This window comes from Streptopelia decaocto (genome assembly GCF_964273445.1).
Source record: "Streptopelia decaocto genome assembly, chromosome: 1".
NCBI classification, from domain to species: Eukaryota; Metazoa; Chordata; class Aves; order Columbiformes; family Columbidae; genus Streptopelia; species Streptopelia decaocto.
In genome coordinates, this window is record NC_138663.1 from 102,751,307 (window position 1) to 102,776,704 (window position 25,398).

The 25,398-nt window shown below is 37.9% G+C and overlaps 2 protein-coding genes across 9 annotated transcripts in view; one reads left to right on the forward strand and one right to left on the reverse strand.

The window, feature by feature from the left end:
* Positions 1-427: 427 nt before the first annotated feature.
* Positions 428-6,605, reverse strand: TRAPPC2 (trafficking protein particle complex subunit 2). Of its 2 annotated transcripts, none has more exons than XM_082054437.1 (5): positions 6,547-6,605; positions 5,739-5,848; positions 3,797-3,945; positions 3,009-3,090; positions 428-1,872 (listed from the first exon to the last, which is right to left on the reverse strand). In XM_082054437.1, the coding sequence occupies exons 2-5, from the start codon at positions 5,829-5,831 to the stop codon at positions 1,774-1,776; spliced, it is 423 nt and encodes a 140-aa protein (XP_081910563.1). In that variant the 5' UTR covers positions 5,832-5,848; positions 6,547-6,605; the 3' UTR covers positions 428-1,773. The 2 variants fall into 2 exon arrangements, with proteins under 2 accessions (XP_081910563.1, XP_081910564.1); XM_082054438.1 differs by lacking the exon at positions 6,547-6,605 and adding an exon at positions 6,200-6,522.
* Positions 6,606-6,656: 51 nt separating this feature from the next.
* OFD1 (OFD1 centriole and centriolar satellite protein) overlaps positions 6,657-25,398 on the forward strand; it is a 33,421-nt gene continuing 14,679 nt past the window's right edge. The window contains exons 1-17 of one of the 7 annotated variants that reach the window (XM_082054345.1): positions 6,674-6,825; positions 6,984-7,085; positions 9,360-9,441; positions 9,538-9,560; positions 10,396-10,464; positions 10,550-10,577; positions 11,373-11,480; positions 12,195-12,331; positions 13,568-13,741; positions 14,616-14,722; positions 15,710-15,829; positions 18,681-18,754; positions 19,451-19,542; positions 19,657-19,846; positions 20,497-20,627; positions 21,006-21,117; positions 22,579-23,190. In XM_082054345.1, the coding sequence (XP_081910471.1) occupies positions 6,990-7,085; positions 9,360-9,441; positions 9,538-9,560; positions 10,396-10,464; positions 10,550-10,577; positions 11,373-11,480; positions 12,195-12,331; positions 13,568-13,741; positions 14,616-14,722; positions 15,710-15,829; positions 18,681-18,754; positions 19,451-19,542; positions 19,657-19,846; positions 20,497-20,627; positions 21,006-21,117; positions 22,579-23,190 (2,155 nt within the window). In that variant the 5' untranslated portion in view covers positions 6,674-6,825; positions 6,984-6,989. Of the gene's footprint in view, positions 6,826-6,983; positions 7,086-9,359; positions 9,561-10,395; positions 10,465-10,549; positions 10,578-11,372; positions 11,481-12,194; positions 12,332-13,567; positions 13,742-14,615; positions 14,723-15,709; positions 15,830-18,680; positions 18,755-19,450; positions 19,543-19,656; positions 19,847-20,496; positions 20,628-21,005; positions 21,118-22,578; positions 23,191-25,398 lie in introns of those variants that run through there. The other 6 variants (XM_082054343.1, XM_082054344.1, XM_082054342.1 and 3 more) reach the window with 6 other exon arrangements.

The window sequence follows — 25,398 nt, forward strand, 5'->3', positions numbered from 1 at the left end:
TGGAAACTCAGAGCATTAATCCTTTATCTTTGCCAAAACTTTCCTTACTGCCACATGTATGATTGTTTAACATAATTACTTCCTCCGTGAACCTTAACTGCTAGTGCTTTTCCAACCATCATGCTACTGGGGCAAAGGCAGAAAACAACATAACAGCTCTAATTCAATGCCTCCTTAGCATATGAATGAGAATGCTTTACCTTAAGTGTGCTTCTGTTACCTTAATGTATATAGAAAAAAAAAATCAGTTGATGTACATAAGATTACATTGCATTATCAAAATTATAAATATTGCAGTATTATTTCATAAAAACTGCAAATACAAGTATTCCCATCTTTACTTGACCCCCTGCCAATAAAGGTAGCCTTACTGTGATCATCCAGTTTTCTCCTAAATAATTTCAAGTATACTCAACAGGCATTCATGCTGCATCATTCCACAGTTTATTTAAGGTAAATATTGCAACCTTTGTATTATGTTCTTTTTGTCATGGAATATTTTACAGTGACAGTTCAGCAGTAAGTATAAATTACAAAGAAATAATGACTGACTATACATTTAAAGCACATTTAAAGCACATACATACAAATGTGGTCCCCTTGATTATACAGACTGTGCAAAAAGTACTTCTAGAACAGCATGCCACTTCCTTTGGAAATTATTTTTCAGACATATAAAAAAACGTTCAAGAAGATAGCTTATACAGATTTGCTGCAAAAGGAAATGGACTACTTAAAATTGTGAAACCAAGCAAAATATTAGGTACGTATATGTCAAATGACCCATTTAAAAATTACTGTTTTGGAATGATGGTAAATTTTGCAAAAGTGTCCCTAACGACATTTCCCAGTAGAATAGTATCCAGACAGGCCAAATAATGCCTTTCTGAAACTTCAACAAATAGAATTTCATGGTTCAAAGGTCCTACTCTAAATATATTTTCAAAAAGATAATTTCAGCACTTGCAGAGGTAATGGAAGGAACCAAGTTTAAACATGTAAATTTAGTTTAGTTTTTTTCCATGTTTTAATTATAATTAGGGCAAACATAGCTGTTCTGATCTACTTTACAAATTCATTTAATTGATGCAACCGTGCAGCAAAACATATATTGCACTAAACATCTGGTATATTTGCAATTTTAAGCTGTGGAACTATATGTTTTTTTCCTCAAAACTTCCTGAAATACTGAAGACAAAGCTTTGCTGATACATCCTCTTTTCTTTTTATTTAGCAATTGATAATATGTATATTACACATTACAATATTAATATAGACGTGATTTAATACCATTAAGAGTAAGGTTAGTCTGGTTAGTCTTCAGAGTACGTTCTCTAGCAAAGGACTGCAAGTAGAAAGGTTTATAACAAAATTAACTTCTTAAGCCCAGCAATCAAGAATTCCCTTTTGCTCACATTAAATCATATGACTGGAGATGTCTTTTGTGTTTAGATCTTATTTCCTCCCATCCTGTGTAAGAGGCTTACATTTTGCATACACATTTTAAACCACATGCCCCAGTTTAAAACTATTCAGCCCCTGACATTATTAAACTTAGTTTTGATAGCACATAAAAGGAAAATTCTTGAGATACATGTTTTAACCAGAGAAGCTTGGCTGTTCTTATCTGTATCAGGGGAAAAAAAAGCTGCTTCAGCATCCAATTTATCTTCAGAAGATGAATATCAAACACACTCAGAACTAACCAGAAGAGATACAGTTCAAATAATCAGGAAAGTATGGGAAAAGCACTCGCTTGGGAAATGTATTGATTCAGCTCAAAAGGTGTTTCTTCCCAAGGAACTGTACTTTCCTTTCAAAGGCACTGGATCGAATAGGAGAATTGAGTTCATAAAATGGGTTCATTGCAAACTGAGAGAAGAAAAAAAACTCATCAATAAGCACAATGTCCAGTACTGGAAAATGTTACTTCAGATAACTACTGTCAGCTTTCAGCCTATTTAGTACCACTTACAAGCAGGAAGCTCCTGAACAGTCACTTGCTTTCCAGGCCCTTACATTCTCCCCATATATGTGCACACCCATCCCTTAGTAGAATCATGGAATAGTTTGGGTTGGACCTTCAAAGGTCATCTAGTCCAACCCCCCTGCAATGAGCAGGGACATCTTCAACTAGATCAGGTTGCTCAGAGTCCCATCCAGCCTGGCCTGGAATGTCTCCAGGGATGGGGCATCTACCACCTCCCTGGAAAACCTGGGCCAGTGTTTCACCACCCTCATTGTAAAAAATTTCTTCCTCATGTCTGGCCTGAATCTCCCCTGTGCTAGTTTAAAACCATCGCCCCTTGTCCTAATGCAACAGGCCCTGCTAAAAAGTCTGTCCCCGTCTTTCTTATAGGCCCCTGTTAAGTACTGAAAGGCCACAATAAGGTCTTCCCAGAGCCTTCTCCAGGCAAACAAACCCAACTCTCTCAGCCTGTCCTCACAGCAGAGCTGTTCCAGCTCTCTGATCACCTTTGTGGCCTCCTCTGGACCCTCTCCAACAGGTCCGTGTCTTTCCCGCTCCTCTGAACAAATCCATCATGACACTAGTGGAAATTTCTGGTTTGGAAACCAGCACCATCTGAGTCCCTGTAGAAGGCCAAAATGGCAATTGTTCCCACCAGTGCTGCCCCAGCTAGTGGGAGTACCATCAGGCTCGCAGAACATGGGCTTCTTGTTCTGAAAGCAAAGCACTTCCACCACAGGGTTCTGCAAAACAGGTCTGTGCTTTCATTATCACCACTAGTGACACTGGACTAACTGGACTAAAATGAAGCTAAATTCTGAAATATCACAGTTTGTAATAGTTTTTAATATCTGTTCTGTTAATGGAACGTACAGCCTTTATGTCACACATTATCAGCTCTGGCTGATGTGGACAGCATGGGCGGTCCTCCACTTACACAGGCCTCCACGAGAAAACAAGCTAATACAGGTGTGCCTGAGCATGTACGAGAGAACGCATTAAAAGCACCACATTGAGACCATAAGAAGTGGGTTCTTACCTTTATATACAAGTCATATACATCATTAAAGAAGTTCTTAATTCCGTCTTCTTGCCTTACATCGTGAAGCATTATAAATCTCATATGTAAAGCAATTAAGGAAAATTTAACTTTTACAAAGAGAGACATTTAATATATCCTGAGATAAGCATTTCCACCTAATTCTGCATATACTTAAAATGTTTAGCTGTACATGAAATACCAGTGACTAGGAGGAAGCATTTAAAGTGGAGCACTGAAATTTAGAAAGCATTACCTTTATATTTTAAAATTTCCCTACTAGAAAATAATCACCTCTCTATTCAAGTTTATTCTTTTTAAAGCTACACAATTCTGAATACGGATGACAGTCTCAGCACCTTTGTCATGTACCCCCAAAGTTAAAATGACATGCAATGTTATTTGCTACGTGTAACAAATGTTTCACAACAAACACTTCCAGGACTACCTGTGCATAAGATCAAGTCGTGACACCAAACATGTTTATCTCTGCTTCTCCTCTCTACCACTAACCAAGGGATGGGAACAGAGAATCCTATAAGCTTGCTCAGATCCTCTCATACCTCTTTCCTTTATTCCATTCGAGCTCCATATTTCATTAGGCTATTTCAGCTCCTCCAAAATGAAAAATCCACCTTTCCAAGTGGTCCCAGTTTTAAACACTGTGCCTCCCTGCTTGCTTCATCCTGAAGCTGGTGAGTCTCTCTAGCAGTAACAGTGGTGAATAGCCAGAGAAATCTGTTCCAAACTAATTTTATCTAACATGTCCTTTTCTGGCAAAAAGAAGGATATGTCCAGCTGTGACAAAAGCAGAAACAAACCATTCGTTAAACTTGTCCACAGTCTTCAGATACATATTGTTAGAAAGCCACATGTTCTCATCTACCAGGTCAAGAGCAGCATGGGCAATGAACTGGTTGAGATGGCGATGATCATCCTAATGTATTTCCAGAAGACAGAGCATTAGTAATTCAGTGAAAGGAGTGAAATATAAACAATAATTTGCTCAAGTTGCTAAGCAACTAGCGCTCAAGTTACATAAAGTTACATATACCCTTCTTATCTGCCACATATGCGTCATCCTGTAATGAAATGAAACTACTTGGTTTCAAGGGAGAAAAAAGGTCATAATAAAAAAGTCATCATAAAAAGTCTTGATAGCAGTAAAACCAATAAAGTCTATATTTATGGCTCAGAAATGAATTCAAGTGTGAATTCTTTTGTTTACCACTGGGTGATCTCCCGCTGCAAACTTATTCCACAACAGAGGCCCTGATATAAGTCTTTTTCTCTACTCTCGAGCCACTTTTTTTGTTAAATTTACAGCAATTTAGCATTTTTTGGACCATAATGTCTCCCAAATTTGGCAAAAATTGATTAATAGGTTAAAATGTGTAAAAGTTGGGGCACAGATGGGGAAAGTAGATACAGAAGACAGATATGCCGATAACATTTTCACCTAAAGATTCTGTTTTTTCAGGTTATTTGCCGAGAAACATGGGATTTTTTAAATTGTTTCGGAGTTTTCTTTTTCATAAGAGCCTAGTGCAGAAAAACATCCTGCAACTGGTATGAAACATATGTTTGCAGATGTAAATTACACCTCTTCTATAAAAACCACGAATGGCCTTCATAATCACAGCATTTGGCCCTAACACTAAGAGAGCTGTGTGGAGAAAGAGCCATTTAATTTGTATCTGAACTGGAACACCGAAATACATCTGCCAAGAAGAAACATGGGACTAAGCCATACTGTTAGCTTCTATGGACTGGAAACATAAATAGTCTTGCACTGTTTCTCATTACAAGGATGCTATTAATGCCACTCTCACACCTCTCAGTGCACTATGTTTCTCCCCCAAATCAAGTTTGGCTCAGCGCATTAACAGCTTTGCCAGTTTCATTAAACCACGTTGAGGAAGAGACTAAGTAGTGAAGTTTAAGGAGCAAAAGCTTATGCTGATTTACCGCGTACGTTACATAAACCACTTACTTCAGGCGGCTGTGCATCTGCACTGAATTCACTCTTAAATGGCATGTCTCAGAAACAGAAGTGATAGTTGCCAAAACAAATCAATGTCTGCTAGCTCTCCATCAGTACATATCAAGCTTAGATTCTCTCTTAGGAGAAAATTTAGTATTACAACCTCAGTCAGACAAGAAGCTTACTCAAGCCAAGTTAATTCAGTTAAGAGAATGGAGAAAAATAATTTTTCCACTATCTGACACATCCTCACACTCACCAAGTCTAGTCTTCTTTTTTTTTTTTTTTTTTTTTTGGTGGGACACTAATTCAAAATACAGATGACATCATGCTGGTCAAATCAGTAACTGCATATACTTTCATATTTGGACACACTCACAGATCCATACACTTTTATTCTGAGTCTTGTCTCTAATGTAATATCACAATGGATAGATTTGTTAATACTGTATACAGCTGCCTTAAAATAGAGAATGACAGTAAACAGCATCAGCTAATAAACAGTTATAAAAGCTTTACACAATAAGAGCAATATATTCTTCACCACACAGCATCAAACATTTAAGGAAACAATATTTTATAAAAAACTAGTATGGTCTGGCAAAAAATTTGTAAGAGACTCAAGAACTATAGAGTTCTACCCCTTACGACAAAGTTTCCATTAAAAAAAACCAGATACTAGTAACACTTTTAACATGCTTCAAACACACTGTAATATTATCAGTATCACAGGGGAAAAAACACACCTTGGACTCTACTTTTCCAGGAGGCAGAAATTCCATTTCAAATATGGGATTATCATGATGACCAACTATCACAAAGTAGAAACTTCCAGACATTCTTCAATATAGTGTTCCTTACAAAAAAAAAAAAAAAGACAGACATGCTTTACCCATGAGTCTATATACAAACTCTTAATCCATCTGAAAATGCTTCTTGAAAACAGGCAACATGCTTCCTATTCATATTTACCATGGGCTAAGGAAATAAACACTTTGATAGGCATGCACATTTACGTTTAAATGGCGGGGGGGGGGGGGGGGAACGACAGTGGGGGAAATATACTTAGAAAGTGGAACACCTCCTGGAAGTAAATCTAGTTGCTACTACCTAAAAACTCCTACTCTACAACTGCCCGATGATTTAACTCCTAACAGCCCTCCCAGTGACCTGGTCGGCAAGGGTCCCGTGAAATAACGCGGCGTACCTGCCTCTGAACAATGTCCCCTCTTTCTCTCCCTGGGGGCCCTATCAGCACAAAGGGGAAGGGTGGCAGACGGCAGCCACCGTCCTCCCCCGCACACAGCGGGCGTAGGACAGTCCCATGGCCCAGCTCCCTCCCCAGGGATTCCAGAGTTAACCTGGGGGAGTGGCCCCCCCCGCCGCGCCCCAGCGCCCAGAGGCCCGCCCGGCCTCCCCTGGGCAACCGCCAGGGCTGCCGCCTCCAGGGGAAGGGCGGGACGCCGCCGGGGATGCCCGCGGAACAGTCGGTGGAGGGAGGAAGAAAACGAGGGAGAAAGGGGGATTTGGGCCCGCCTTGGGGCCGCCGCCTACCCCACGACGCGAACCCTCCAACGGCTCCCAGCGGCCGGCCGGAAGCGCTTCCTCTCTGCCCGCCGCAGCATCCGGCGCCGCCGTGACGCCTCAGCCTCAGCGCCCGCCGGGAGCTGGCACGGAAGCGGCGCCTGCAGTGGCGGCGTCTGTGAGCCCCGGGCGGCCCCCGCCGCCGCTGCTTAGGCAGGAACCGGGGAGTGGAGGCGCAGCACCCAGGCGCGGGCTCAGGCCGGGCCTGCTGCCGTCCCTGTGGGCAGGGGGAGGCAGCCCCAGCCAACGGTGGGGCCTGCGGGAGGGAGAGGCGGGTGCAGCTTGGGCGCTGCTGGCCGGGGATCGGGTTGGGAGTCAGTAATGACTTTTTTTTTTTCCCTTTCTTTCTTCTCTCTCTCTCTTTTTTTTTTTTTTTTTTTTTTTTTTTTTAATTACTGGTGTTGTAGGGCAGGATGGCTTCAGTTGAAAGGGAGGCACTGTCCCAAGATGAACTCAGGAAAAGGCTGTATCAGACTTTTAAGAACCGAGGTGTGCTGGACACACTGAAGGTCTGTTTTATTTTCAGTGGGTGCTACCTGTGATTCACTGTACTATTTACGTTGAAAGCAGGGAGAGTCATGTTGATTAAATGTTTTTCCCGCTCTCCCCAAATGTATTATTTTTGCCCCTGCCTAGTGTGTATTCAGTGCCTTTTTACTTTTTTTCTCTTTTTCTCTTTTCTGTTCTGTTCTTTTCTTTTTTCTCTTTCTTTTTTCTTCCCTTTCTTTTTTTCTTCCCTTTCTTTTTTTCTTCCCTTTCTTTTTTTCTTCCCTTTCTTTTTTTCTTCCCTTTCTTTTTTTCTTCCTTTTCTTTTGTTCTTCCCAGAAATAAGGCTGTTCCTAAACAGAAGTGCTTTTCATTGTCGATTAGTTTCAGAGTCTTTCTCAGGAAGGTTAAAGAGCCTATTCTGGGTCTTTGAAAATTTCCATGCCTGAGAAAAAACTTAAGCAGGGAAGAAATGAATAAATAAGAATACACGAGTGGAAAAGACCTCTTACATCGCAGAGTCTATTGTTAAATATGCTATGTGAATTAACCTCCTGAAATGTTCCAGTTCTGTTCTAAAACTATTTGAGCTGTTTTTCTCCTTGTCTGCTCATTGAGGAGAGTGTTCTAGAATGATTATGCTCAAGCGTGAAATTTTGTTCTGATTTGTGGCCTGGTTTGTTTATGGTTGCTCTGACCTTCTTTATTGTGCTGAAAGTATCTTTCAGTTTAGGTTGCTCCTCTTGATGACTTCATAGGCAGCAGTTGTACCTTTTCTCCAGTATTCTGTTCTACAATGCTAAGCAAGTCAAGGTGCAGTAGACTCATTGCTGATTATCCTGGTAGTCTTCTGCATCACTTTGAAGTCTTTTCCCACTTTTTTAAAAGGAGGTCAATCATGATTTTTGTGAGCTTTCCAGACAAAATTTAGAATTGTATTAATTCTTCCCTGTTTTTTGTGGGAAAGTCTGTGGAAGGCTGCATTTATCTCTTTTTGAGGCATGTTATGTTTGTAGTACTAGAAGTTGTTTGGTTGACACATCCACATCTTGCTTTTTGCAAACAGTCAATCCCTTGTGTTATAGAATAGCAGAAATTCAAATCAGGCTTTAAAAGCTGAAATGTTGTATTTCAGGCAGTTTCAGTTTTGCTAGTCTTTAAACATTCAATTGTGGTTTTTATGACGTCTCGATCTTTTTGTACTTCTATACACATCTTTATGTTACCAACAAATTTTTTTTAGCTTCTGCTTTTTATGTCAAGTTCAATAAAGTTTAAAAAAATCAAGATGTATATTTTAAGAATACCACTGATACTCTTTTGGGCAAGTATTCCCTGTTTGGTACAACTTGTTTCTCCCTCAGTGATTTCCATGCCAAGCTTGCAATGCTTGAACTATTTCTTGTCTTGTTTGACTTAACTAATAATCTTTCAGGTGGCATGCTGTTTTTGGCAAGTCCATTTTCCTGCTTTATTTGCCTTGTTTAGAGGATTATACATTGTAGTAAAGATTTTGTAGCTTTTCTGAGTGCAAGAATTAATACAGCTGGGTTTCTTACGGATTCCTGCAAGCACTCTTATGTCTTCTAATGAGAATACTCTCAACTTTCTCCTGGCCTCTGCTGGTGGATCTGGAACTACAGCTGTGCTGAATGGCGGACATACGACAACCTATTTCTGTCTTCCTTTCCCATAGGGACAGGGATTTAGCCCGGTGTAACTCACAGAATGCAAATAAATAATAAAAAATGCAATTTCGTTATTATTAGTGCCTGTAGGCTTTTTTGAATAGTACGCTTTAACTTCCTTACAAAATAATTTACATTAGATGTTGAATTTCCTGTTCTTTTCCCATCTGCTTTTGTGATGGTGTCAGCAGCTTCTTGATATGAGACTCAGAAGAAGACTAGTGAGTTTTCCAAGTACACCTGAAATTGAGGCCACATCAGACAGGCTTTATTTAAGCCACTGAGAATGCGAACAGGAAATCAGTGATCTATGAATGAAATTGGGGGTACTAGAGTGGAGTTTATATGAATTCTTGACAGAGAACAATATTTCTTTTCAGTCCTGTATTTAATACATCTTGAGGAAAAGTCATACCGTTAAAGTGTTTTGAAGAAAGGCATGGTGTCCCAAGTTCTCTTCTAATTTTTGCCAGAATTAACCTGTCCGTTTCTGTTATGTAGGTTATAATATAAGGTGCGCAAGTCAAATGAGACTCCCTGTGAATTTTGGAAAATAAAAACTCATTGACTAACATGTAAACTGAGAATATAATGTCTTTTCTGTATCAGACGCAGCTCCGAAACCAGCTAATCCATGAACTAATGCACCCAATTTTAAGTGGAGAACTTCAGCCACAGGCTGTTCCAAATGGTGACAGTTCACTTTTGATCACAGCTTCCAACAGTTTGGTGGCAGATCATCTCCAGAGATGTGGCTATGAGTATTCACTTTCTGTTTTCTTTCCAGAAAGTGGATTGGAGAAGAAAAAGGTAAGTTCAGTAATGAACCTTTTTTAAGACTTCTAGGAGCTTTGCTTTCTGAGGGTTGTTATATTCCAACAGAATTGAAAAAAAATTCCCCTGTTGTGATAGTTGTGATCATCCCCATAAAAGACTTGAATATTCAAGGCCATTTTCATGAATACTTTAAACTGGCAATAAGCTGATGATGCTGTTCTGGAAAGATGTAGCAGAAGCCTCTCAACCTCATGCTTGCTTTGCGTACAGCTGCAGCCTGGCATGACCATTTGTGAGGCTGTGTGGCAGACTGCTTAGGGAGCTGGTCCTGATTAAAGCTAGCCTTCTGTCAGGCCGTTCAGTTCCCTGAAAGTGTGGTTCAAGGTCAGTGTAAGCTGACTACAAGCCATGGCTGAAAAGGGCAGTCCTTGCCCTCTCTTTGTTTCTGTCCTCTATGAATATGAGATAGGGTGAAGTTGTTTCTAATTGAAAATTAATTTTTTGACTTGGTGAGTAGTTAGTCATGATTTGGGTTAATGAGCTCATCTGATTTGTAGAATAAATCAAGAAAAGAGGCAAGGGAAGTAGCAAGAGCATGTATCCAGGGTGGAAAGGAAACAAAGCTCTTTCACAGCTTCATTTGGTCATGAAACTATATACTGTCTGCTGTATGTCTTGGGTAATGGAGCTAAGTAAATGTAGTACTAGAACAGTAGGCCTCTGAAAATGATATTACAAGGCAATAAATAGATCTTTCTCAAATAGAATAAATTCTACAACTGTTAAGTAAAAAAATCCATTACGTATGTGAAATGTTTTTTAAATAGTTATCCTTTTCTAATTTTTTTTTTTTTTTTTTTACCAAAAGCTGTGGACTATGCAAGATCTTCTTCAATTAATGAGGATCAATTCAAAATCTAGTCTTTACACATCACTGGTAAAGTTATTTTGACTTTGAAAATAACCTTAAATTACAGTTGTCACGAAATGTTTATGTCTAAAAGATCTTTTATTTCTTGCAGACTTCGGGAACTCAACAGGAGAATAAAGGTACAAGATGTTTATACGTGATGTGGAGAAAGATAGTCGTGTCAGTTTCACATTTATTAAGATGCAAGCAACAGAAGTTCAAATTTCTTGAGTGTTCTTTGGTGTAGAATAATACAGATTCAGTAAGATTTTGAAACTTGCAGGATAATTAATACTGTATTTCAGGATTATCCATCTCATGTTTGTCGTGTGGATTAAGTGTTGACATTCACCTACAAAATAAATGACTTGAGCATTAGAAATATTAAAATAATCTGTAATTAAGTAGAATGCTTTTTGGAAGCTTTTCATGCTAACTTTGGCAAGTTCAGATCTTGCTTTGTGTTTGTAACTGACTATTAGCTTGCATAAAGTGCTTTAAAAACTAGTTAAAGATTTAATTGACTTTCTATTGTTTTATATAGTGAATAATTCTTAATGTCTGTGTGATGAAACAGAGGTATATTGTATAGCCTAAAGCAGCTTGATCTTCAGAAACCACCATTGCCTAATGACCTTGTAACTGAAGTAGTAATAATCCACTGTTTCATATGACCTCAGAGGTCAAAGAGACAAAGAGAAATGCATGAAAGGAAAAGTTGCAAAAGGACATCTTTTGCAGGATGAGGTAGACTGGAATATGGTTATAATAAAAACATTAATAGTCTACTGGTATAGTTTTGAATTTAAATACTTGTTTATTTCTATAAATTGAATAGGTTTACTTGTACAGTGAAAATGACTACAGTAACTACAGGCTCAAAAATTCAGTTTTGAGATGAAATCAGAACTAACTAATATATTGGATCTTGATAGGTTTTCTTATGCAGATTTTAAGGGAACTTACAGAGCATCATCTGAATAAGGAAACTCATGACACAGAAACGCAGACAACCTCAGTGCCTCCTTACAGAGAATCTCTTGGTAAGTGCAGCCTCTGCAGGCAAGTCTCCCTGAATCTTTTCATATTGGTAAGTGGTATGGATTTATAAATTGTATGAATGGTATTCATTTGTCATTTACTTGAATGCATCCTAAAGTAATAATAAATAAAGGTCATACCTATCACTAGTACATTGTTTTCCTAACTGTTTTAAAAATAAGGCAAAAGTCCTGTTACTATTTCTTTTTTAATCATTCATGTTTTCTTAGGCATTTAGGTAAGAACTATGACATCTTAGATGGACTGTAAATGTTATGTGCTGCAATATGTTTTGGAAAACATATCTGTAAATGCCTGCCTTCCTTCCTTCTATGATAGTGTTTCAGTGAAAGTTAGGCATAGATTGGGAGTTCTTGAATTATAATATGCATGCTATTAGTAATACAAAAAACCTAAGAGTTGAATATGAAAGAAAAGTCTTGTCCATCCTTGATAAAGAGAATGAATGACTATGTAATACCTCAAATAGCGCCTATGCAGTTAAGTGCCTCCTCGTAGGTATATGTTGTGTGGTACAGAGCTGATAAATGGCATTTCTGCACTGCCTCGGTTTTGTACCACACAGGTCTTTCTATGCCAGTGCTACTTAAGTAAACTAAGGAACTTCCTCCAGAGAGACAGGTTCCTCCAGTTTTCAGCAGGATAACCCTGGTGACTGATTTTAAATTGTGATGGATGTGTTGCTCTTTTTATAGCTGAGAAGCTTCAACTGATTGATGAACAGTTTGCAGACTCTTATCCTCAACATCAGAAATATGAATCTTTGGAAGTAAAACTGAATGAATATAGAAAAGAAATAGAAAAGCAGCTTCAAGCAGAAATGTGGCAAAAGGTACAACTAATCATTGAATCTGAAGGAGACATTCGTTAATTTTGACTTTGCACATTACAAAATTTTAATACTTAAGGTAAATTGAAAGACAAGACTGAATAGTGAGTTACAACGAACACAAAAGGCTGTTAATCCAATATCGATGACAGACTATGTATAGATTGTCCATTTCTCTTTTTTGTTAAATGTGAACAGAATGTTAATGTTATTTCGCTTGTCTTAATTTGTTAAATTTTAATTGCTCTTTGATTATTTTGTTTTATGGAGAAACAATTACTCTGCTTAATCATACTATTTGTTTTCCTTCCCTGTTAGTTTTTTGCAACTTTCATTTCAGTATAGTGCATAGCAACTGAGAGGCGTGAATTGCTGCTGTGTAGCTTGACAGATGCTTTTCCCCCTCTTTACCTCCTTTTTTTCTCCAGTCTCACAGTTTTTCTATAATTTTATTTTTATTCTTTTGCTCATTTTTTTCTCACTTTTTTTCTTGTATGCTTATTTTCATTGTCTTCCAATTTTTTATTATAATTCTCTATAACAACCCTTTTTGTTCTTGAATATACTGCACTTTGCATGTTGTATGGAGACATATTTTATACGATTCTTCGGTGCAGTTGCGAGATCCATGCTTTCCTGTTTGTATGCATTTACTTTTTTTTTTTTTTCTCAGTTCTGCTAAGAAATCTGTGAGTCAGGACTTCTTCCTGTAAACCTCTTTATGTGAAATTACAGGTTCCACCTTTTTTTACGTGCTCAGCGCTTATTTTTTTGTCCTAGTGAATTAAAATAATTTCTGTTGTTCCTGAGTGACCCAGGATGGGTCTGCTTCTGCCATTTCTTGCATCCTCAGTGAAAAGCGATTCTTTGGGAAAGAGGTGAGAATAGAGACAGTGTCACAGCAAGAATTCAAGAGTGTGGCCATTCCTTAATTGCAAGCAGAGTATCACTTCTGCAGTGTGTTTTTCTTCATAGGCCTCTGTTTTGCTCTTGTCTAAAGCTATTAGTTTTGTATGGGGTCTGCTTTGTGATGCTATAGAAATACATGAAAACTCTGTGAAACATGTAAATAGGATCTGCTGCTAAGAGACTTCTAGCACGATAATTTATTTTCATCGAACTATCATACATTTCCTAGCAAGAACTTCTAAATGAAATTTAGAATTATCTGAGGAGGGATTTTCTTTGTCAATTTGAAGATGGTCCTATTTAACCTGTTCTTTCTCCTTTATGTAAAAGCTAGAACATTTTAAAGAAGTTGAAATAGCAAAGATTAAAATGGAGGAGAAAGTGCAGACCCAGAAAGAAATCTCAGAGCTACGTCATGAGTTAGAGAGGACACATCAAGCGAAGTCTGAAGCCTTGATTTCTCGTGAAAAGAATGCTATTGAGAGGCTTCAAAAACAGCAAGAGGTAAAGTTCCAAATATTTTTTCTTAATCTAGTACAAAATGATTCAATGAGCTGATTAAACTGTTCTATTATCTTTGAGAGATCTACCTTCAGATCTTTCTTGGACTATAACTTTGTGCCCAGGAAATACAGCTTGACAAACTGCCCTATTTTTGTGCCAGGAACAGCAGCAAAGTCTTTCAGCACTATCAAATGCACATGACTTGCAAACTTGATATGAGCACCCATAAGGCCAGATCATAATTTTTTTCTTCTTAGACACTTATGATTTCTTTGGAGAGAAATAATGCTTTGTGTGTTTAAGGACAAGAAAATGTATTTTTTTTTTATTAAGAAGACGATGTATTACTTTTGGTTAGCATGTTCATCACTTGGAGGATTCCTTTTACAATTTGTTTGATTTCTATAAATTAAACTCTGAAACCTGAAAGACTGCTGGTTGACTCAGTTGCAGTTTAAATTTTATCAGGGGTTTTTGGCATTTATTTTTTCAATTTTGTTTTTATGAAGAACATACAAAACTGTTGTTTATTAGAAAAATCCATGTGTTTGAACATGTTTATTTTGTAATTTTTTTAAAACTATTTTTCCTTTTACGTAAGTTTTAATCAGTGCTATTTCTTAAAATAAAATTGTTTAGAGGTAGCCAGTAGTGACCCCATCGAAAACATTTTTACTCAGAGAAAAAGGAGAATGGGAATTTAAAAAATAGTTACAATCAATTCTCGATGTTATTTCAAATTAAGACTATATGAATAATATTTACTGGAGTAGGACCAATTCCTGAAGAAGATCCTTGGAAGTGTGAATGTGTTAAATAGTAGCTTCCTGTATAAAGCATGAAGTAAAACTACAGATAATATTTTGTGATTCAGATAGAAGCAAAGGAAGTATATGCTCAGAGACAAAGTCTACTGAAAGATATTGAAGTCGTAAGGATGAGAGAGGCGGAACTGAAGCAAAGAATTGAGGCATTTGAAGTGTAAGTGTCTGAAAGCATGTTTCCAGATGTTGCTGCTTCTATGACATTGAAATGTATTATATATCCCAGAATTTATGTCTTCCATTTTGAGCAGTATTGTATACTGTCTCTGTTAGCAGGTTAGCAGGTTTTGTCAGAGAACAATGAAATGCAACTAACTGATCTGCCTTGGTATCTTATTTTATCTAGCCCATAACAACTAGTTACCCCATGCAAAAGGTAGGTTCTTTTTTTTTTTCCTATTCTACTTCATCTGCCCAAAATACTGCAGCATATCTTTGGACACAAGGAACCAGATATTTGTTTTGAAGTACTTAAATTACAAACAAACACCCTCTCTCCTCCAACAAAAACAAAAGCAAACCCAAAACAAACAAAACCAACCAAAAAACAATAACAAGAAACCCCACAAGCAACACAGTTTGTAATCCTAACACTCACAAAGCATGTATATGCCATTTTGCTTCTTCAGTCCTGTGTTTTTTTTGTTGTGTTTTTTTTTGTGAACTTGTCCTTAGTAAGATTGGTTTTCTTTGGTTAAACAAAAAATGACTAAAACATTTTTGGCTTGGTTTTTGGTACTACCTAATGTAATTACTTTGTCATCTGTTTTCTATAGCAAAAGCAGTATCCTGCTAATAAAAACTTGTGGCTTTGGGTTTTTTTTTTTTTTAACAAGCCAGCAGAGGGTGCTGGTAGAGTAGCATGCTCAGCACTGTCTCCTCTGAAGGCTTTCTGGTGTGGGAAACTGAGCTGGGGTTAACCCTGGATAGCTGCATAATTGATTGGTACTGGATTTTAAATAGGACAATTTAGTTTGTGTCACATCTCCTTGTTCTTCATGCATTATAATGACAGATTCCGATAATAATTTTAAATGGCTACAGTGTTCCAAACAAGCACATTACCCTGCTATTAAAACGTGCCTGAAAACATAAAGTTGTGGCTTTATAACTGTAATTGTCTGTATATTTATGAATATTTCAGCACTCAGAAACTTCAGGAAGAGAAAAATAAAGCTTTCGATGATGCGCTTCGACGTCGGGAGGTTGCTGTGAAGAATATAGAGGACACATATGACCAAAAGCTTAAGACGGAACTCTTAAAGTATTTTTTCTTTTTTTTTCTAGTAGGACACATATTACTTCCTATGAAAACAGAATAATAAGTTCTATAGGATTTGTTTTGAAAAGTGTAACAAAGCAAGCACTTTGAGAATGTGCACTCAGCTTTTTGATTTAATCAGCTTGAATTCTACATTATTTCTTAGCTCTTTGCTAGTGAGACAAAACATTTTGTCAGGTTCAGAAAAAGCTTGCTATAGAAAATAATTATCTTTTGATTATGAGTTATATTGTTGTAGTTCTGTGTTGTTACTTGGGAAAGAGATGGGACATTAGTTGTATGTTTAGATAAGAGAACATGAAGCAGTATTGGTGACTTTCTTTGACCACTATTAAAAGAACCGACCATTTTATGAATGCAGAAAAGCATGGAGGTGAAATTAGCATTAAAGAGATGTCACAGATTTCCTGGAAAGAAGGTGAGAGGCACACTAGCCCACTGTACAGGTCAAATGGCTCTTAACGCTGTTTTTGGAGAGGGATTCTTATTGACTGCCACCTGCTTGAACGTGGTTTCAAATAATTTGCTTGGAAAGACATAATCTGTGGCGGCATATGGGGTGCTAAGCGCATATATCCAGCTTTGCTGTTGTACTTCCTTGGAGTGCCTTAGTCAGTTGGTGCTTCAAGAGTCACTTGATGCTTCAATGCAGGCAGGTGCTGTCAGCATGTTATTGCTTGTCTGTATTCAATGGCATGAAAGGGTCTTCCGGTTAGGCAGTTCAAACAAATGACTGATGCATCATTACTTTTTATTGCAAGCCAGTGAACAATAAGTATTATCTGTGTTAGTGTGTCTATTCAAATTACAGAGGAAAGATGTAAAGTAGGTTTTGATAAAATGATGCCTTCCCTGAAACTGAGTAGATCTGAGGGTTTTGTCAGAGAACAATGAAATGCAACTAACTGATCTGCCTTGGTATCTTATTTTATCTAGCCCATAACAACTAGTTACAAAGAATGCTTGTAAAGTGCTTTTGGTTCATGAGGAGAAGCAAATTATTATAAGGATGAACTGCTGCTGATCTTATTTTATCAACACACAAAATACTTTTGGCATGCTGCTAATGCTCAAAAAAAAATCCCTGTCCTTTTGTTCCAAGTCTTTGCTGAAAAGTCAAAAAGAGCTGCTATTTATTGTATAGAGATAATGATGCTTATTAGAAAATGAATATTTTTTTTATTTCTATGGTAAACATTAAATGCCATATTTGGGAGAAGTATCTTAGTGGTCTGGGCCATTTGCAAGAATGCAAAAGGCTGAATATGGCAATATCTGAAAACATCTATAATCTAAGTCCCAATCATAAAAAATGCTGAGATTTCTTAGCTCCTGTAGATTCAAGTAACAGTGAACATTAAAGTTGGATGACTTCTGGGCTGTGAATCGTGGTGTTGCCTGGGCAGTGCACAGTGTCTAGCTAGTGGCTGATGACAAGCAGAGAGCCCTTGGGACTAGTACTGGGACCCATGCTGTCCAACACCTTCATCCGTGATCTGGATGATGACCCAGTACATCCTCAGCAACTTTGAACATGAGGCTTAATTAAGGAGAGTGGCTTCCATAACAAATGGCAGAGCTTCATTTCAGCCAGACTTTGATAAGCTTGGGGATTGTGCCAGCATAAACCTTAGGAATTTTAACAAGGAGAACTGAAAGCTCTGCACTCTGGGCAGAATATCCCAGTGAAGTAGTATGAATGGGGAAAAGGAATTGACTGAGAAGCTGCATTTCTGAGGAGGACATGGGAGTTACAGTGAATGACACGTTGACTGCGATCCAGCAGCACGCTCTGGCAAATAAGGCATGATGGGTGGCATTAGTAGCAGCATGGCTAACAGGCTGAGAGAAGTTATTATCCCCTTTGGGTACTGGTGAAGCTTGTGCTAGGAATACCATGCCTGGGTTTGGGCTCCCCAGTTCAAAAAAGTCATGAAGGAGGTGGAGAGGGCCTAGTAAAGGTCTGTCAGGATAGTTATGGGACTATCAGATGTGACCTCTTAGTTCAGGATATAAAGCTGTTGGAGAGTGTCCAGAAGAGGGCTATGAAGTTGGTGAGAAGTGGCTGAAGTCACTGGGTTTATTCAGCCTGGAGGATAGTGAGAGGAGACCTCATCATGGTCTACAGCTTCCTCACAAGTGGAGGAGGAAGAGCAAGCACTAATCTCTTCTCTCTGGTGTCCAACGATAGAACCTGAGGGAGTGGCAGGAAGATGTGCCAGGGGAGGTTTAGGCTGGACATTAGAAAAAGGTTCTTCCCCCAGAGGGTGGTGGAACACTGGAACAGGCTCCCAAGGGAGTTGTCACGGCCCCAAGCCTGGCAGTGTTCAAGAAGAGACTGGACAACACCCTCAGACACATGGTGTGAACTGTGGGGTTGTCATATGCAGGGACAGGAGTTGGAGTTGGTTCCTGTGGTTCCCTTCCAACTCAGGACATTCTGTGATTCATATGGCAGGGGCTGTAAACTGTGGCTTGGGAGATGCAGCTTGGACATAGGGAAACAAGTTTTGTTGGAGGGTTGTGCAGCAGTGGCATAGGTGACCCAGGGATGTGTTGGAATAAACATCCTCTGAGGTTTTCAAAACTTGGCTGGGAAGAACTGCAGCAGACCTTCTCTAGAGCTGGCAGTAGTCTTGCTTTTGGATCGGGTGGTTGGATGAGCTGATTGGCAGGGCCATTTCCAAACGTTTCAGTGTCTCTGCAATAACTGGTTTTGTCAATAAATGATTGTGTGATTTGTAGTTTAGCCTGGGAAAGACTGGAATTTACACAAATACACACACGTGTGCAGACACACACTTCGGGAATGCATAATTCTTTTTACTTCTAGATATCAGCTTGAATTAAAAGAAGAATACGTAGCCAGAACCAATAAAGTTACAGAAGATGAGAAAAAAAATAAAGGTAACCACCTCTCTGAGATTAATAAAATACCTGTTAGTAAAAACTGTAGAGACAAAGTTCTATCAAAACACTGTTGTTACTGAAGAGCCACAGTGTTCAGTAACAGTGGTATATATAACAGAAAAACAATCAAAATAGATTTTTTGGAAACATGTAGCAGGAACCAGTGACAGGTCAGCAACTCCTTGCTGTTCAGAATGCAGTGGGAACCATGAGCTGCTGTTTCACACAGAGGCTGCGAAGCATTTTGCTGTTTCGGTTTCCTGTCTCCTGAAGTCACACTGGCTCATTCATTCTCTAATTGAACTCTGGTACAGTCTGGTACTGTGCCCTTGAATGGTTGCCAGCTTCTACATTTATTGTGCATAAGATGTTTAATTGGAGCTTGAGGAAGAGAGCTGGGACAGACAACATGTTTAGACTTTTTAGTTAAGGACATGATGTGAAAGAAATGATGTATCACATCCATATGAATTTAATTCACTTAATTCTAAAGGAGTATATGTATGCAAATGTATATAGACACACAGTGTGATTTACTTAATTTTGAAGGAGTGTGTATGACATTCAGTCATTTTTATGTCTTGAATTAAATTGAATTTGGGGATTAGCAGCTTAAACAGTTTTTTGCTGATACAGTTTTTCACTGTAATACTCTTACTAATTTTAATTCAACATTTGTAATCCTTCCTGCAGAGAAAGCACAGCTTTTACATGAAGAAGCCATTGCTGTTAATTCAAAAAAGGAGGAACTCAAGCAAGCTATATCACGCACAAAAGAGCTTGAGGTAATTGTAAACATGAATTTAAAGAAGCTATATTCTAATTAGTGCATTTGAGGTACATTAAAAAAGTGAAATAAAAAATAGTTCATAAGCTTCTAAACTGTTCTTTATCTGCAGCTGGATTTGGAGTCAGTGAAGGCGCAGATTCTGTTGGTAAATAAACAGAATCAGTTGTTGACAGAAAAACTGAAAGAGGTCTCAGACTATCCTTTGCTAAAGGAGGAGAAATTGGAGCTCCAAGTACAGAATAAACTACTTAGGCAACAGTTGGATGAGACTCGCAATGAGAATCAGCATCTTCGAGACAGTCAGTGTGAATGATTTAGTAATTTTCTTGCTTATGTTTCCCTACAAGTATTTGTTTAGAAATAAATTTTCTCTAAAATACATTTGTATTATGTTTACTAGTAGTTTGCATTAAATCCCAACTAATGTTTGTGTAAAATGAGGCAATCCTTGACCATATAAGTTTCTTTTCTTTAATATGTATGTATAGTAGAAATCCTGAATTAAGTGGTAGCTGTAATAATATGAATATCCCTTTCACCCTTTGAAAAAGGCAGTGCAATATTTCTCACCATAGCATTAGTATTGTTGATAATGGTAAAAGAACGTTGCATTGTTGGTTTTGAGTGCTTTCCTGACTATAGTTATACCAAGTATTTTTTATGTGCTTTTGAGATTATGCTAGAGATGTACACTCAGTTATGTAAGGTAAAGATATGTATTTTTCTTCCAGAATAAGACAGTCTGGGTCTAGTTCTTAGATGACTATGCCAACAAAAATTTTGGTCCTTTGTAAAAGGAAGACAAAAAAGTCCCTAAGTTCTTTATTCAAAAAAAGCCTTGCTATATTCCTGAAAACAAATCAGCTTTACATTTAGAAGGGGTATGATGTAGAAAAGTGCACACTTGTTATTGTACGGCTGAGTGTCTGGTATTTCTCTTTCTGGTCAGGGCTGTCCCAGCCCTCGGCGGAGCACCTGGCCTGCCAAGTGGAGCTGAGGAGAGTGGAACATTCTAGGAAGCTGGCACTGGACGAATTTGAAAGTCAAAGGCAGATTTTGGAAAAGCAGCTACAAAGTGAGGTAAATTATTCTTTCTTAATAATTTGAATCCTTTCTTCTTTCTGTCATTTTTTTCACATTTATCTGTGTGCCTGTGGAGGTGATTTAGCATGTAGTTACGGGGATTGTTTGTACTCTGCTTATTTTTATGTAAACATCTCTAAAGAAGACAAAACAACACATAAAAAAAATCAACAAACAAAACAAAAAACAACCAAACATAACCAAAGTAAATCTTTCCAAGTCATTAAGTTGTCAGCACTGACTTTCAATAGGATACTATGCATATGTGGCTTGATTGGACCTGAAAAACATTTAGAAACAAGTATTCAGCCAGTTTAAGTTACTGTTTCTGTTTGAATTATGCTAGTTTTTGTTTTTTCTCTTGATCTCCTATAGGTTGAACGTTGTGCCCAGTTAAAGACGCAACTGTTGGACTCCGAAGCTACCATCAGGAAGTTAAATGTGCATGTTGAAGAACTGAAACTGCAGCTGAAACAAACACAGGCAGGTTTGTGTCTTACACCAGACCAGTCCTTTGTGAAATTCACTTACCTAACCAGTGTAAGAATTTCCAGAAGCTTAAAAAAGCTGCAGTTGCATAGAACTAATATACCGCCAGTGAGTAGATTTCAAGTTTAAAATCAAAGTCTATTTAAAAGCCCAGTTTAAAAAGAAGACTCATGACAACTTCCCTTCCTTTCAGAAAACAAACATTTGGGAGGAAGGGCAAACATCAGTTCCTGAATACTTGCATGTTTTTGTTGCCTGTTTTTCTTCAGTATGAAGACATAAATGTTTGGTGATCACATAATCACCATTTTCTAGGAGGCGAGTTGTGTATTAATGTATTTTGATTCTTGATTGTTCATAATAAGAATAATCAATTTGAAATTGTATTGAATACCTTACAAATTTAAATCTAACTTTTAAACAGTTGCTGTCAAGGCCGGTACCTTATGCATCTTGTGTATGCATTAGATAAAGAGAGGCACTTGTGTAAAGCAATTCAGGCTACTGAACAAATGTAGTTCTAAAGATGCCTGTCTGTCAAATTACTAGTATCAAGTATGCTCAATAAAAGTTTGAGGATGTATATTTAATCTAAAAATATGGAATTGAATTCTTCAATGATTATACATTACATACAGTGTGTGTTGCACCATAGTTCAGCATATGCAGTACTTTATATTATTCACTAGACCAATTTGTACATTTTTACATATGGTACAATTATTGGTGCAATTTGAAGTTGGAAATTTCTTAACGTCAGAATAGAAAATATATATTTTAATTAAATGACTGAAAGTACTGCGAGGACCTTTATTTTGCATCAGAGTTAAAGGATGTCATTGAAGAACCATTTATGTAGAATAAAAACAAGGTTGTAATTGTGCTGAGAAAGATATAGCCCTATGGATTGGTCCTTTGGGCTTGCTTAAGCATACATGTGCAAGCCAAGAAGCGGAGAGCCCTGAAACATTCAGTTTAACTGACAATGTTGGAGAAGTACTCTTTTAAAAAAACCAACATTATCTATGTTGTTTTTCTCAAAATTCCTTTTTTGATCTAAATAGAAGGAAACTGTTAAAACTTGCAGCCTGCCATGTGTCCCTCACCCTTGAACAGCATGATTTGATATAATGTGTCTAACGTGGTGACATTTTCTTTTTTTTTTTTTTTTTTATCTAAACATAATTTAAGAAATAACATTGTAGCGTTATACTTCAGGTAGTTTTACATGGAAGAATTGCATATTAAAAAATAATATCAGTGATAGTTTGCAGCTACGCAACTATATTAAAAATACATTTAAATCAAGCCACTAAATTCTCAAAATTTAAGCCAATACCATGTTAAAATGATTTTGATCAAATTGGAATTTAAATTCTGTGTTTTACTGTTTCTGTTTCCTTATGGGTCTTCTGCTCTCACTCTTTACTGCCACATGCTTTCTCCTGCTATCATTTAGCTCTGGAAAATGAAGTGTATCGGAATCCAAAGCCTTCGCTTGTCGATCGCTCTGTCCTTGACTTCACTGGTGACAGAATTGTACCTCATGATGTCTATGTGGATAGCGCTTTCCTGAAGAATCAGGTTATGACCGACATGATGAAGGTAAACACTGTGCCAGCAGTTGGCTATCGTCAGCAGTTGCAGCCGCGCAATGCTTCTCCGGATTCTGACCTGGAGTGTGTGGCACTAACCCGAGCTAGAATAAAAGAACTAGAAAAAGAGGCAGAGTATTTGGAAGAAGCCTACAGGAACTACCAACACAGAGTCATGCGGGAGGCGGCTGCAAGCAGAACGCCAAGAAAGATGCAGTCCCCTTTACTTGTACAGTCTGCTGTTGGTAGACCCCCCTTGACTACGCAGCATGAACTTCTAGAGGATAATCCCAGCTCCCAGCATTCCCGCCTGAGCAGTCCAAGAGGTGAAAAATACATTAAAAACACTGGGCAGGTTGATGTCTTTAAAAATCCCTTAACGCCACCACACAAAGGAGTGTCTTCTTCAAGACGCCTTTCTTCTACTCCCGTTTCCAAATTGGAAAGAGATCTCAGCAGCAAGAAAATTTCAGATGGTAAGTCACGATCGTTCGTGTGGTGTTGGGGCTTTACTTGCTGTTCCTTTTGCGCTGTGGGAAGAGAAAGATTTAGCAGTGGTAGGCTTTCCGTCATTTGTTATTTGCTAAGAGGCAGGAGAATTCAGAGGCAAAATATGTGAGCTGATTGGAGCATTTGCTGCTTCATGGAAATGAGAACTGGAGAAGTATATTAAGGGAGGCTAAACATCCTGCAATTAGTTCAGGTAGCTTTAAAGATAAGGCTATGCCATATAATTCACTACAGGCCTAATCTTATGTAGAGTTACATTCAAAAGTTGGTATTAAGTATAACTACTTTGCAACGTTATTGTGATTTCCTAGTTTTAATAACCCTCCCTCTGTATTCTATCCTTTCATTTAGCCTTTGTACTAAACGTGTGCAGTAGAAGAGTGCTTCATCTGGCTTCTCTTAAATTGAGTTTTCCAACCTGAAAGGTCCAGATTTGCTTTTGTTTTTTCTTTTTGCTGTGACAACTTTATCAAATATTCCTGACCAGTTGTGGGGGGGGAGGGGATTAGTGTTTCGTCATGATTGGAAAATTGTAATTTGCTATTAATTTCACAGTGCCTAATAATTACTTAGTCTTCCTTCTTTCTTTTTTTTTTTTTTTTTTTAAAAGGGGGGAAGTACTCAGAAAAGCAAGCAAAATATAAAAGAATTGAAAATTTTAAAAAAATCACTATGTTGTTTCAACTCTGCAGTATATCTGCTTCTTGAGTCATGCAATTCTTGTCACCCTAGCTCAAAGTGGATTTAATAGGATGAAAAAAAGAGATAGTAGTAATAATAATAATAATAATAATAATAATAATAATAAAATATCAACTTCTGTGTGAAAGAAAATTAAATACAGGAAGGGCAGCTTAGTTTGGAAAAGAATTGGCTGTGGGAAATCTTGAAAGCAGTGAGTGATGTGGAAAAGGTGGAAAGAGATTGATTAACTACTGCTTCACAGACCCCAGAATCCTATGAAATTGAAAGGAAAGAAAGGAAGTACTTTTTCATACCAGGAGTAAGTTGTGGAATATATTCCTTCTGTGGCAACAAGTATAGATGCAGGAATAAAACTTCCCTGTCAAGAGCACCCAAAAAAGTATTGATTGAGGAAAGGTCAAGGTAGGTGTTTCCAGAATTAAGATATAAGTATTCTCCTTTTTGAATTTTAGTTTAGTTTTGTTTAGCAATGGGCACTGTTAGAAACAGGTTACAAAGAGTCTGATCTCTTGTAGCTGTCTCTCTGTTTCTACATATAGAATATCATATTCTGTTACTGAAAACATATTTGAAAACATGAACTTCCAAAGCAATCTTTTACATTTTCAGTTTTCTCTCTCAGCTTGTGTATCAAGTATTTACAGATTATTTGTTTAACACTGCACACAGACAAAATCTTTCATAAATCTGGGTTTTGTTGTAAAATTAGGAAATGTAAAAATTAAAGTTGTGTGCATAACTTTAACAATCTTTATACCTGTCAGAGGCTGGTTACATGACGGCTGATCTGTTTTTTCCATTGGATCTGTTCTTTGCTTTACACACAAGACTGACTTGTTCTGCAGAGGGCTAAGAGTTGAATAACAATGTAGAGCATTACCTGAGTTGGATGTTACAGAAATTGAGCGCTATGTAGTATAGGAAACTAGGTCGCAGCTGAATGGTGTGTTCTCAAGGGGACCTGATATGGTATTTGCACTAGTAAGCATGGGAGCTTCACTGCTGATGTGCTGAGGGGTGATCTATCTGCTTCCAGTTAGATTGCATCCCCACTGATAGGTCTTCTCTGTTTCAAGAGGCTTCTGAGGAGTGCTTTTATACTCGTATATATGTTATCCTTTGTGCTACGGATGGCTGAAACACCAGATGTGTTTTTGCTAGACAACCATAAGTCATTCTGGAAGCTTCCATAGAGCTTTTGAATGCGGTTGAAGATGCCAGTCTGAACAGCTCAGAATAAATTTTAAGAGACAGAAAGATATGCACATAGATCGGAGATTGACTTTTACTTGAAGTGAGGTGTACCTCAGAGAGAACTGTAGCTCAGTTGTCAGCACCTGTCTTCAAAGAATGAAAGGAATAAGTGTGTCCTGTAAAATACTTGCAGTTGGCAGATCTGGCAACCATTTCACTGTATAATCGGCCACTGGGAGGGTATGTGGTTTTCTCTCTTCCTTTAAATTAACTCA